Source organism: Drosophila kikkawai, chromosome 3R (assembly GCF_030179895.1).
Source record: "Drosophila kikkawai strain 14028-0561.14 chromosome 3R, DkikHiC1v2, whole genome shotgun sequence".
Classification (NCBI taxonomy): Eukaryota; Metazoa; Arthropoda; class Insecta; order Diptera; family Drosophilidae; genus Drosophila; species Drosophila kikkawai.
In genome coordinates, this window is record NC_091731.1 from 381217 (window position 1) to 395713 (window position 14497).

Genomic DNA, 14497 nt, shown 5'->3' on the forward strand with positions numbered 1-14497 from the left:
TGATCTCGCATCGGAAGATGTACTAGCTCATATACGGAGCAAAACACAAGCCAAAAGTGTGAAAGTGGAAAAATTCAATTTCTCATACCCCAGAGATATCTCATCTTTCAAGATAAGTGTCTCCCTCGATCTTTTTGACACAATTTGTTCTGGTGACTTCTGGCCCGAGCACGCTGTAGTCAAGGAGTACGAGGTAAAGATAAAGAAAAAACGGCCTTCACGGCCGGCACAAACCACAGTGACTGCGGGCGTCACGGCAGTGCCAAAAAACTAAATACCTCCCTCCTACTTTCCTATCAGAATACTAGCTCTCTAAATTATATTCTGATAGCTTTTCGTTTGCATCCCAGGTGATTGTGTTTACCGAAACCTGGTTAAAGCCGGAGATTCTCAGCTCCGAAATTTTTCCGGGTAAGTGCACAACTTATAGATTGGACCGTCATTCCCAGCGAGGTGGTGGAGTTTTAATTGCCGTTGACTCCACCCTTATTTCCGAACTGGTTCAAATTGACGATCTCACAGGTATTGAATTTATCTGTGTAAAACTATCATTTCCAGGTAGTTTTATCTATATAACTTGTTCTTACGTTCCTCCATCTGCTGAAGAGCCTATTTATTGGAAACACCTTCAGGCTGTTTCCAACATGCTTACAGATAGAGACCAACTAATAACTCTAGGAGACTTCAATATACCTGGAGCTCGTTGGTCATCAGATGGTGTGTCTAATGTCCTCCAAACTGCGGCACAGCATGACCTCATAGATGGTTTGCTTGACATTTCGTTGTCCCAAGTTAACCATGTCGTAAATTCTTTAAATCGCCTACTAGATCTGTGTTTCGTCTCTGATCCTGTAGGTGTAAACTTAACAAGAGTCGATCCATTGACGCTTCCCGAAGACCCTTACCATCCTACTTTCGAAGTGACCATCGATTTGGGGACTGTCGTAAAGCCCAAACCTGATTTGAGTTGCTCAGCAACTAAAGTTCGCTGCTTCCGTAAAGCAAATTTTCAAAGGCTAGATACCTTGATTTCCCAATTTAATTGGTCTGAACTCTACAGATGTACTGACATGGCGTCCGCCGTGGATATTTTTTACAGTGCCATGAATTCGTTCTTTGCATTGTGTGTTCCTTTAGCCTATCCGTTGGTTTCTAGTAAACCACCTTGGTTCACCAAAGAGCTGACACGCCTAAAAAACGTTAAGTCTAGGCTTTATAATCGCTATAAACGCACCGGATCTCCTACTGTTCATTCAAGGTATCTTAGTGCTCGGTCGAATTTCACCGTGCTTAACGCGCAATGTTATAAAAGTTATTTAACTCGCTGTAGGGTTCAGTTCACGCAGGACCCGAAACAGTTTTATAACTTTGTTAACACTAAGCGAAAACCCAATTTACATCCTTCAGCGCTTTCGTTCAAGAACGCTACAGCAAACTCTGATCAGGCCATCGCCGATCTCTTTGCCGAGTTTTTCAAAACTACGTATTGTTGCTCGAATAGCTTAGATCAGACTTACTCTTTTGATTTGCCCAAGTCGAACCTAATTTTCAGTCCTATTTTAACCGAAAGCTCCCTTAGTTCGGATCTTCATCGTGTAAAACCAGTTTACTCACCGGGTCCCGATGGAATACCAGGCTGCGTGCTCAGGTATTGTGCCGGAGCTCTGTGCAATCCCCTTCTGAAATTGTTTACCTTATCTTTAGAAACCTCAGAATTTCCCCTTATTTGGAAGGAATCATTTATCATTCCTCTCCACAAAAAAGGTAGCAAATCGGACGCCAGCAACTATAGAGGAATCTCTAAGTTGTCGGCAATTCCAAAACTTTTCGAGAATGTAATTACTCCCCACTTGCAGCATTTATGCAGATCCGTAATTTCACCATGTCAGCATGGTTTTATGAGGCGAAGATCGACCACTACAAATCTCCTGGAACTCACCTCTTTCGTTATTAGAGGTTTCCAACGTAACTTTCAAACCGACGTGATTTACACAGACTTCAGTAAAGCTTTTGACTCGGTTAATCACTCTCTTCTTGTAAGGAAGCTTGACTTAATCGGGTTTCCTGTCGATCTTCTTAAATGGATTTTGAGCTATTTGAGTAACAGAACTCAAAAGGTTCTGTTTAAAAATGCTCTATCCAAATTCCTCAGAGTCACCTCTGGCGTCCCACAGGGTAGCCACCTCGGCCCGCTGCTATTTACATTGTTTATCAATGTCCTCCCGCTGGTTCTAACGAATTCTAGAGTACTTATGTACGCTGATGACGTTAAGCTATGCGTGCAGTATAAGGACAGCTCTTGCCAGTCATACCTGCAATCGGATCTTAATAACTTTCAAGCATGGTGTCGTGCTAATTTATTACATCTCAATAACTCTAAATGCAAGCTGATGACATTTTCACGTGTCACTCCCCAGTTTGCCACTTATACGCTAAATGATTGCGCTCTTGAAAGAATATCTCTTGTTGATGATTTAGGCGTTCGCTTAGACCCTAAACTTTCGTTCTCTGAACATATTTCGTGCATGGTTAATAAAGCCAAAGGCATGCTCGGTTTTATTAAGAGGTGGTCGAAGGAATTCGATTCCCCTTATATAACGAAGACCCTTTTTACTTCGTTAGTTCGCCCTATATTGGAGTATGGTTCATGCGTCTGGAGTCCTCAATTCGGAATCCATATTAACCGTATTGAATCTGTACAAAAGAACTTTTTACTTTTCGCCCTCCGTGGCCTACCTTGGGATGCTGATGAGAGGCTACCGTCGTATTCAAGTAGACTCCTATTAATTAACTTACCCTCCCTAGCTAACCGTAGAACGATGCTTGGTGTCGTATTCCTCCATAACCTAATAAACGGTGATGTTGAGAGCCCCTTTCTCTTAGGGCAGCTCAATTTCCACGTTCCCCGACTAACATCTAGAACCCTTATTCCTTTAGTAGTAAATCACTGTAGGCGGGAGTTTGAAGTGCATGAACCCTTTAGGGTTTTATGTACGGATTACAACCGCCTCTCTGACATTATAATTCGTAGCGATAGCCCTTCTGTACTAAAAACTTTAATACTTGTAGAGTTAGCTCGTAGTGTATCACCGTAGTCTAATGTTGCATGCGTTCTTATTTATTTATCGTAGTTATTATTTAGTTACATTATATTATATTTTTTTTATATTTACTTTGCATGTGTTTTTATTTATTTATTTATCGTAGTTATTATTTAGTTACATTATTTTATATTTTTTATATTTGTTTTGCATGCGATTTTACTTAATTATTACTATTTTTATTATATTATATTTTTATTATATTATATATTTTTGTTCCCCTTATTAATTTTTGTTCTCTTGTAACGTTTCCTCGTTCTTATCTTCCTTAATTCACCGCGTCTATCTAGTTCGCGATTCGTGCCGTACGTCACACGGCTGCGCCCCTCGGTCGGTTGGGCGGGAGGTGGAAGCGGGACCCCGCGCGAAAAAAAAAAAAAAAAAAAAAAAAAAGTCGTACCGCACCTTGTGCTGCAGTGTTCCTGATGAAATGCTCTATCGGTATTATGTTCAGGATGGCGTTCAGCGCCGCCGCGGGGCATGATCTCAGTGCTCCTGTGGCTCCTGCGCATGCCGATCTCTGTATCCTTGTTAGTTTCTGTACGTTGTATGCCCTAGTTAATGCTGGCCACCATACTAGTGCTCCGTATGTGAGTATGGGTCTTACCACCGCTGTGTAAAGCCATATTATTTTCCTGGGGTGGATGCCCCAGTTCTTTCCGAACATCTTCCTGCAGGAATATAATGCTATGCTTGCTTTCTTTACTCTCTCGTTGATGTTTTGTTTCCATGACACTTTCGCATCCAGTATCACTCCCAGATACTTTGCCTGCTGTGATATCTCTAGTTCTATGCCATCTATCTTTGGCTTTGTGAAGCTAGGGACCTTAGTTCTTCTAGTGAAGAGCATTAGTTCCGTTTTACTTGGATTTATGCCCAATCCGCAGGCTTTTGCCCATGCATTGAGTTTAGTAAGTGCCCTTGTCATTAGTTCGCTGATGACGTCGGGGAATGGTCCTGAAGTGAGTAGGACTACGTCGTCTGCGTATGCTACCACTTTTACTCCTTCGCTATTTAGTGTTCTTAGTACGTCGTCCATGTTTATCAGCCAGAGCCGTGGGGACAGGACTCCCCCCTGAGGTGTGCCACTCTTCACAAATCTTGTGTGATGAGTGCCACTCAGTTCGGCTGTTATCCTCCTGCTCGTCAGCATTGCGCCAATCCATGCCCTGATGCCTCCCTCTACTCCTATACCGTTGAGGGAACTCAGGATGGAATCCGCATTGACGTTATTAAAGGCTCCTTCTATGTCCAGGAAGGTGGCCATGGAGTAGTTTTTGAAAAGTAGAGCCTTTTCTATGTATCGCACTACCTCATGTAATGCTGTTTCCGTGGATCGGCCTTTTCTGTACGCATGTTGCGCATTGGAAAGGTTTTTCTCCGTTCTTTCTCTGATGTGGATATCTATGATCCGTTCCAGTGTTTTCATTAGGAAGGAGGTAAGGCTTATCGGCCTATAATCCTTGGCTTGGATGTGTCCTCTTCTTCCTGGTTTTGGTATGAAGACTACCCTCGCTTCCTTCCATGGAAGTGGTATGTGTGCTGTTTTAATGCATGCCTGGAAGATTGCTTGCAGCCATTTTCCCGTGCTTGCTTTTGTTGTTTGTATATATATATATATATTTCTGACTTCTAGGCGGCCGGGATGAACCTCAGCGGCCCAGAGTCCCCTCACAAAATTTATCATTTGTGAGACGCCCAGAACGGAAAAGCGCCGATAATTATCTGGCCAGCTAGCGTGGGGAATGGGGAAGAAAATATTTGCAAATGGTTATTGGCTAGGAAACTGGGATAATCCAGAGGTCAAACCCGCGTCCGCGCCCGGAATTACCCAGCGGCGGGACGAGTGGCCCGGAATAATCCAGCGGCCACGCCCACGCCTAGGGTTGGAATGATCCAGCAGGGGGGCGCCTTCGGGGCAGGACAAAGGCTCGGAGGAGTCCAGCAGCCAAGGCCTGTGTCCACGCTCGGAAGAATCCAGCAGCGGGACCACTGGCTCGGAGAAAATCCAGCAAAAAATCCGGCTTTTGCCCGCACCCGGAATTACTCCGGTGCTACGGGGAAAGCAAGAGGGGAATTGGTCACTGCCGGGGAGGGGCGCCGGCCCGCGATCGAAGACAGGGAAAACGCGCAATTTGATTTAGGCACATGTTTTCTAATTGGTACTTTTATTCGGGAAAATATATACTTAATGGCCGGCGGCCATGCTCACCCTGGCTGGATATCCTTGGAGGTCCTGCAGGATAATTTGGTCCCGACGCGGACACGCGGTTTTGGCACTTAGAATTTTCACTTGCGGAGCGGCACGACTTGCGCGATGGAGAATTTTGCGAGAATTAATTGACCTAATTTCCGCAGTGTGGCCGTGACCTAATATCTGCCGACAGCGCTGCCGCGATAGATCTTGGCGTTGCCAGATGCTGATACTATCGCTGACAGCGTTGCCACTTGCGCGCGTAACCTCAAAAGCTTTGTGCTCGTTTTGAACTTCCCTTCGCGGGGTTTATTTGGTTTCATGCCGTTGGCTTCATGCCAGGTGATGTGTGGGTTTTTTTTAATTTTTTTTTTTTATTTAAAGATGAAAAGGAAGTAATTTTACAAAAATTAGGATAGTGGAAGTTTGGAGAAGGAGTCCACTCCCGCGGGACTGCCGCGAAGCTATACTTCGCGAGGTGGCTGGCGGTCAGGTTGCCGCTCATCTAAGGCCCTCAGTGCGTCGGGTCTGCTCCCGGCGCCTTAGCTCCCTCATGACGGTTGCTGCCATGTCCGTAACCGCATCCCAGTTGGTTGCGGTCTCCAGCATACACCCAATTATGGTCTCGGGTGTAAGGCGACGGTTGGTTGTTGCCTCTGCTGCCTCTCTTTCCGCGCGGAAAAGCGGACACGCGAAGAAGGCGTGCTCTGCATCCTCAACGGATGCACCGCCGCAATAGTCGGATGGGTCGGCCTCGTGCTTGAATCTGTGAAGATAGGCCTTGAAGCATCCGTGGCCCGTGATCAGCTGCGTTGTGTAGAAGTCTACTTGCCCGTGACGACTGTGTATCCACTGATCCAGATCGGGGATAAGCCGATGTGTCCAGCGTCCAGTGCTCGCGTTATCCCACCTCGCCTGCCACCTTGCGACAGTGATGCTCCTCTGGGTTCTGCTGCCCGAGTTACCGGTCCTGCGTTCCGCTGCCAGCAGGTCCATAGGGATCGACCCACCAGCGCAGCTTCTTCCGAGACCGTGCAGAAGCAGCTGGAAATGCGCAGCGCGCAGCGTCGATACACCGTCCTGCATTGGCGGCTGTAGCTCGCAACCAGCATGGCCTCCGCCCATATCGGTGCGGCGTAGAGTAGGGTTGACGTCACAACTGTTGATATCAGCCGTCTACTGTGCTGCCTAGGACCGCGCGTGTTGGCCATCATCCTCGAGATGGCGGCAGTGGCCTTGGACGCCTTGGCCGCTGCGTACTCCAGGTGACACTTGTAGTTGAGCCTGTGGTCGATCAGGACCCCAAGGTATTTAACCGTCGGGCTGGACTCGATGGTGGTCGAGCCGACCCGGAAGTTGACCTTCTCGACAACCTTTCGGCTACTGATAAGTACGGCCTCCGTTTTCTGCTCGGCAAGGGAGAGACCGTTGTCTGCTAGCCACGACATCAGAATGTCTATCGCGTGGCTACATTTAGTAGAGACGTCTGATAGGTGTTTCTCCACCGTGACAAGTGCGATATCGTCTGCAAAGCCAATTACAGAGCAACCTTGGGGTAGTGGCAGCCTCAGTATGTCGTCATACATGACGTTCCACAGAAGTGGCCCGAGGACTGAGCCTTGGGGTACGCCTCCTGTCACGTGATGTCTCTGGTTTCCGGCGTCGGAGCTGTATAGCAGGACGCGGTCCTTGAAGTAATCGGCAATCAGCTGGATAATATAGCCAGATATGCCGCCACGCTGGAGTGCTTGGAGGATTAGACTCCAGTTTGCAGAGTTGAACGCGTTTTTGACGTCCAGGGTGCATACGAGGCAGTACTTCTTGGAGCCTCCTTGCCATCTTTCGCCTTTAATGGCATTTTCCGCAAGCTGTGTTACCTCGCGGATCGCATCAATAGTGCTTCGCTTCTTGCGGAAACCGTGCTGATGGGTTGATAGGGCACCGCGCTCCTCGATTTCCCTCTCTAGTTTATTGCCTATGATGCGCTCGAATATTTTGCCAATCGTATTCAGCATGCATAGGGGCCGAAATGAGGACGGGTCGTCGTTCAGCTTGCCAGGCTTCGGAATGAGCACGAGTCTCTGTTGCTTCCAAACTCTTGGAAAGGTTTTCTCAGCAATGCATATGTTATACAGCTGCACAAATAGCTTCGGGTAAGCCTTCACTATGGCATGCAGAGCTGCATTGGGAATGCCATCTGGTCCGGGGGCCTTAGATGCTTGGCAGCTTGTCAGCGCGCTAAGGACTTCCTCTTCGCAGGTGGGGATCGGTTCGCCCGCAGCCACGCTGGGTAGTCTTAGTGGCGGCTGTGGCGGGAACAGCGTGTCAACTATTGTTCCCAGATGTTGCTGGGAGGTTGGGGTCGGCTGCCTGGTTAGCTTACCCGTAACCATTTTGTAGGCTGAGCCAAACGGTTCTTGGTCAGCCGCATCGCACAGCTCCTGGAAACACCTGTGCTTGCAATTCCTGATCGCCACCTTGAGGGCCTTTTTCATTTCCCTGTACCGTGACTCGTACAGCTCCTGCGTGGTGCGTCCTCGGCTCTTTGGCATCTCCGCCTTGCAGCGAGACACTTGCTTCTGGCTGAGGCTATTTCCTGGTTCCACCAGGGGACTGGTCGCCTTCCGCCTCCCTTAGTGGATTTTTCCATTGCCGCGTCGCAGGCTGCCTTGATCCTGGCGGATATGGCATCCGCGCAGGTGTTTGCCTCGCCTGTAATGGTGTTGGCATCCATGCAGTTTAGGAGCACCTCGTAGTTTAGGGTGTGTACCCTGTAGGCAGTTTCCCGGCTGGTTTGGTGAAGCTGATTTTGCCTCGTCTGGAAGACGATTGCCGCGTGATCGCTATAGGTGAGCAGGTGGGTGACTTCCCAGTAGCTGTTCCTGGTGAGCTCCGGACTAGCGAAGGTCAGGTCAATGTATGACTCACGGCCTGACTTGCTAAATGTGCATCTTCTTCCATCATTTAGTAGGCAGACATCCAGGGTGGAAAAGGCGTCAAGGATGATAGTTCCCCGCTGGGTCGTTCTCGTACTCCCCCAGGCTGTGGACCATGCATTAAAGTCTCCAGCGATTATCACCGGTGATCTTCCGCGAGCATCTTGAGCGATCTCCTGCACTATCTCCCTGAACTCGTCTGTGTGCAAGCTCGGGGCTAGGTAGCAACTGTATATGGTTGTCCCTTGAAACTTAGCCCTGGCATAGCCAGGCCTAGTCGCCCTCTGCGCTAGGTGGCCCGGGGGCTGCCCGCAGCTCCAAATGGCTGCGCCGCCATTGGTGCTTTGCTGCCAGACTCCTTCTGGTTTTGGCCGGTAGGGCTCGCTCAGTATAGTGACGTCAATGTTCTGCTCGCTGACCGTCTGGGACAGTAGATCTTGGGCTGATCTACAGTGGTTAAGGTTGAGTTGAAGAACCTTAACCATTGATATTGTTTTTGGCCGCCTTCACGTACTCGGGGCAGATCCTGCTCAGGGTCGCGTGCTCTGAATGCATCTGGGCTTGCCCTGGCACGTATAGTGCTTGTGGCTGGTGCCTCCACATTTGAAACATGCTTCCTGTGTGGCTTTGGCCGTAGCTTCAGAAGCGCGGCATCTTGCCGAGGTATGACCGAAGCCCATGCATTTATAGCAGCGCCTCGGCTCCAATTTCTCCCGGATGCGGCATACTACCCATCCAATTCGGATCTTGCCCTTCTCGAGCAGTCTCCGCGCGTGCTCGGGTTTCAGGCTTACCGTCGCAATTTGCGTTCCTCCAAACGCTTTCCGCATTCTGGACGCAGCGTCGCTTGGGATGTCGCAGTCCTCTCCGGCAAATAGTGCCATTGTGACTTCCTTTCCGCTGGTCAAGTCATCAAGATCACGGATCTCCACCTGGACCGTCTCCTGCATGACGGTCACCTCCGCCTTGCCGGAGATGGCCGTTTTGAGGGCCGCTTGCAGTTGCCGTGTGAATGGGTCGAGGGACTTCTGCATCCGTACAAGGAGTCCGCCATTGGCAGTCCTTCGCAGGCCTTGCACGCCTTCCTTGAGTCCTTGGAGTGAGGGCTCCGTCTTAACAATCCTCAGCATGTCTGCATAGGATCCTTCACTACACTTAATCAGGATAGCATCGGAGCGCTGCTTCCTGGGCTTCATGGTGCGAGGGGCATGCTCCCCTTTTTGGGCTCTGCTCTCCGCCATTGCGTGGGGGGCTTTGGGCTTTGGTTTGTGCTTGACACACAGTTACACGGCTGCTCGCGGGTGTAGCACTAGGGGCCGTGCCAGACAGCGTGGGGGTGGTCTGCTGGCTTGCGCAAGCCGTGGTGCCCTTGGTGTGGCTGCCGGCCAATGACGCGCTGATTTCAAGCTGCAGCTTCTTCATAGCGATCATCGCGTCGATCGTCCCCTGCGTAACGTGGAGGACCACCTTCTTGTTGTTGCCTTTCGTGTCGGTGAACTTGGTCACCATTTCGTCCAGCATTGCGCCCAGTCTCTCTACTAGAACGGCCGTGTTTGCTTCGACCCTTTGCTTCTTGTTGGCCCCCGTTTGCTTTCCATCAGGACTCGCTGCATCGCGGCATCTCTTGGAAGTGGCCACCTCTTTATCTTCCTCGCCGAAGGTGAATATCGGCGCATGCACTTTCGGGGGCGCTGACATCGGGTGCGTCTCGTTGCTGCCCGCGGGTGGCGAGTGGTGCACCTTTTGCTTCGTCCTTTGGAAGCTTAGCAGGAGCTCCTCCTCGGCTCTCGCTATCGCTAGGGCCTGGGTCTCATCGTCCCGGCCTGTTGGCTTAGCCTTGCTCATCGCACCTGCTCCTTTTTTGGGATCCCTCGGTGCACAGGGATTTCCCCCAGCGGATGCTTGATGGGAGTTATACCGCTCCTTCTCGGTCCCCAGAGCCCCTTTTGAGGCCGCCGCAGCGGAGGGGTTGGATGATGGCCAGATCCGCGGCCTTCTGCCTTTTTTTTCCCAAATGGGGCCAGGTGCGGAAACTGGGACCGTGTAGGTTGGCCTTCCAGCTGTTCGTGCAAGTTGCGGGTTAAATTAAAAGGCCAACACTTGGCTTAGCTTTTAATTTAAATTTTCGAATTTGCGCGGGCTGTTCTCGTTTCCCAACACTACTAGAGGTAGGGCGGGAAGCTTGGCCGCGAGCGCTTTCCAACACTAAATGTGTCGTGCTGTTAAGCGCGGCTGTAGAAGCTCCTGCGTTGGCGTTGCGCAACACTACGATCAGCTGCGATCAGCTGTGCGTGTGTGCCAAAAGAAAACGCGGGGAAAAAAGGCTCGTGGAAAGTGGAAACCGCGAAAGAGTAGTGAAAGTGGAAGGCGTTTAGCTGGGAAGAGAGGTGAGAGATTCCCCCTCCCCTTACCACCAAGTTCCTGCGGCGGGCTGGCTGCCGGGACTTTTGGGCGTCTGGAGCCCAGTGAACGCCAAACTCCAGGCACGATCCGGGTGATGTGTGCGTGTGTGAGTGTGTGTGTGTGTATGGCATCATGCCGGGTGTTTTTTTTTTTTTTTTGTATTCAATATAATTTATTTATTATTTACAACTATAAATAACAATTACAACTATAGTATATAGTGTGCAATTTTATCTCATCCTCTCTCGCGGACGAAACCGTGGCCCTCACTGTGCGGTACTGCCGCAAAGCATTGCTTCGCACAGTGGCAGGCCGCTTAGCTCATCCGCTCGTTCCTGCCCCTCTCCAGGAGCCTGAGTGACTTCATCACCTTCGCCGCGAATTCCGCCGTCGCTTCCCACGTCCTTGGGCTCTCCAGCATTAGCGGCACCAGCGTGCCTACACTGATCTCCATTCCTGCTACCGCCTCCAGCGCTGCCCTTTCTTCGGCACTCGAAGACGACGTGGCGGCCATCTTCTTGTACGCCGGATCCGCACTCCGGACAGCCGTCCTCGTTCTCGTGGCCGAACCTCTTGAGGTAGCTACGGAAGCAGCCATGCCCGCTCAGCACCTGGGTCAGGTAGAAATCCACTTGCCCGTGCTTCCTCTCCATCCATCCCTCAATGTATGGGATCAAGCTGTACGTCCATCTCGCTTTGGACGAGGCGTCCCATCTGGCTTGTCAGCTCTCGTAGCTCTTTCCTCTAGCCACTATCTTGGCCTCGGACTTCGCGGCGCGATCTGGCCTATGGTGCCCACGGAGCGCGTTGCGCAGCTCAGCCTTCTCGCGGACCAACTCCCTCAGAGGGACCAATCCCGCTATCACAAGCGCGGCGTCGTCCGAGACCGTCCTGAATGCGCTTGCCACTCGGACAGCGCACAGTCTATATGTAGACTCCGCTCCCCGCATATAGGACTTGGTCTCGACGGCTTCAGCCCACACCGGTGCCGCGTACAGCAACTGGGAGGTTACGACGCTAGTCAGCAGCTTCCTGATGGTTTGCTTAGGTCCTCTGGTGTTAAGGAGTATCCGAGACAGGCTTCCTGCCGTCCTACTCTCCTTCTTCTGGGCGTACTCCAGGTGCTCCTTAAATGATAGCCGGGTGTCAATCAGAACGCCGAGGTATTTTATTGCCCTCTGCGATCTAATCACGGCTCCGCCAACTCGGATCTCGGCCGTTTCCACGGTCTTCCTACTCGATATCAGGACTGCCCCCGTCTTTTGCGCCGCTAGCTCCAGGCCCGCACTCGCGAGCCACGATTCGATCGATGTGATCGCATCGTTTGCCAGAGCTTCTGCTGCGGTGCGCTCCTTGGCGACTACGACCACCGCTACGTCGTCAGCGAAGCCCACAACGGTCGTGCCACTGGGCATTGGGAGCCGCAGGACGAAGTCGTACATGGTATTCCAGAGCAGGGGTCCCAGCACGGAGCCCTGAGGGACTCCGGCGGAGACTTCGTATGCTCTAGAACCCATATCCGTGGCCGCTGTGAGTACTCTCTCGCTGAAGTAGCTTCGTGCTATCCTCATGAGGTACCCTGGGATATTTAGGGCGGCGAGGGACTCCAACGTTCGGTTCCAGTTCGCGGTGTTAAAAGCGTTCCTTATGTCTAGCGTTACCACTAGACAGTAGCTTTTGGAGCCGCCTTTCCACCTCTTACCGGCGATGGCCGATTCGGCTATTCCCGTCACCGCCTCGATGGCGTCCAGTGTTGACTTTCCTTCCTAAACCCAAACTGGTTTGGGGAGAGACCACCGGCCTCCTCGATGGCAGCAGTCAGTCTGGCTGAGATGATCCGCTCGAATACCTTTCCGGTGGTGTCGGTGAGGCAGATGGGCCTATACGAGGATGGCTCCCCCTGCGGCTTGCCCGGCTTGGCGAGTAGCAGTAGCTTCTGCCTCTTCCACCTCTCCGGAAAGGTCCCCTCCTCCAAGCACTTGGAGTACAGGGTGGCGAACACCCTCGGGTGTAATGCGATGGACAGCTTCAACGCTCTGTTAGGTACAGCGTCCGGCCCCGGCGCCTTCTTGGGGGGCACGCTGTTACCCATCTGGATCACCTCCGCTTCCGAGACTTCGCAGGCGTCGTTTGGGAGACGCTCCGCACTGGGCTCCATGGTCACCGGAGATCCTGTCGGGAAGAGCGCTCGCACGATGCCGTCCAAGGCTTCGGGGTCCGATGGAGGTGTACTGCCGGCTCTCAGCCCTTTGACTACCATCCTATACGCTCCGCCCCAGGGGTCGTCCTCCGCCTGGTCGCAGAGTTGCAGGAAACGGTCCCTCTTAGCGTCCCTTATGGCCGTCTTGAGGGCCTTCTTTGCCGTCCTTTAGGCCTCGCTAAGCTCTACGACTCGTGAGGTGCCGCGCGCACGGGTCAGCTGCCTCCGGGCTCGAAGGCAGGTGCTCCTGAGGTCGGCGATCACATCGCTCCACCAGAACACCGGCCTATGGTTCCTCCGGAACGAGCCTCTCTGATGCATGCTCTGGTCACAGGCATGCTCCAGGGTTGTTGCGATGCGGTTCGCCATCTCGTTGGCTCCACCCGTCGCTTCGGCCGCCATGCCGTCCAGCTCGTTTGTGAACGCCTGCGTGCAGTCTCCTCCGACTATGACTTTGGGCCTCCCACGAAGATCTCAGCTTAGGTCGTCCAGGATCCCACTGAACACCTCCAGTGGGAGACTAGGCGCCAAGTAGCAGCTATAGATACAGTAGCCACCAACTTCCGCCCGGACGAATCCGTCTGCTACCAGGATGTTGGACATGCGCAGCCGCCTGTCTCCGCAGAGCCAAAGGGCCGCCTTGCCAGAGCGGTCCTTGGCCCACTCTCCTCCCACGCTCGCCCTGTATGGCTCGCTGAGTATGGCCACATCCGCCGCTACCTCGCGCACCGTCTGCATCAGCAGGTCCTGGGCCGCTCTGCAGTGATTTAGGTTGAGCTGAATCAACTGCATACGGTCCTTGAAGTGTCGGTACCGCCTTTTCCGGCCTGGCGGCTTTTGCTGCCGGGTCGAACGTTGGCCTCTCCGGAGCTCGCTGGACGGATCACTGGCTCCTTCTAGCAGGCCACTGCCTTGTGGCCTGCTTCGCCGCACTTCATGCAGCAGCCGCCCATATCCACCAGGCTCTTACACCTAATGGCGATGTGGCCAAGCTCCAGCCATCTGAAGCAGCGGGAAGGGCCCTCGCGCTCCCGCACTCTACATATGGTTCAGCCTATGCGGACTTTGCCGCGCCGCCTGACCTCCTTCGCCATCGAGCATGGCAGGCTGAAGACCGCCGTTTTGGAATCCCCGTACCCGGGGCGGAGGCTTCGTATCCTCACTGCTCCGTCGCTGAGCTGGTATTGCTCCGCGAGGGAGGTACGGATCTCCTTCTCCGTCGCGATCGCGTCGAGGTTGCGTATCTCGAAGACGCAGACCTTCGACTCCTCCGTTAGGGCTCGCACTTCCGCAGCGTCGCCCAGGACCCTGGAGATGCTGTCCCTCATGGACTCAGCGCTCTCTGTGCTCCCTCTGGCTACCTCTAGGAGTAAATTCCCCCTAGCCGTCCGACGAACCTTGGTGACAGCCCCTCCGAGATCGGTCAGCTGCCTGTCCTCCCTTCTCGTGACCAGGGCCAGGATCTCGCTGTAGCTCTTCCCTGGAGCTTCCACTACCACCGCGTCTGGGCGTGCTCTGCAAGTCTGATTCCTATTTTTAGCCACTGTGCTCCACGAATTCCCGGTAGTCACAGGCTCGGGTTCAGGTGGCCTTACTACACTCTCATGCCGCCGCTCCGGTACCCGAGGCATCGCTGGGGCATCAGCTCCGGCTATGCCGTCCT

General features: G+C 52.4%; 1 protein-coding gene across 1 annotated transcript; it reads right to left on the bottom strand.

The window, feature by feature from the left end:
• Positions 1 to 13308: 13308 nt before the first annotated feature.
• Positions 13309 to 13626, bottom strand: LOC138928975 (uncharacterized). Its single transcript, XM_070287362.1, has one exon. It carries the CDS (start codon positions 13624 to 13626, stop codon positions 13309 to 13311), a length of 318 nt encoding a protein of 105 aa, XP_070143463.1.
• Positions 13627 to 14497: the final 871 nt, after the last annotated feature.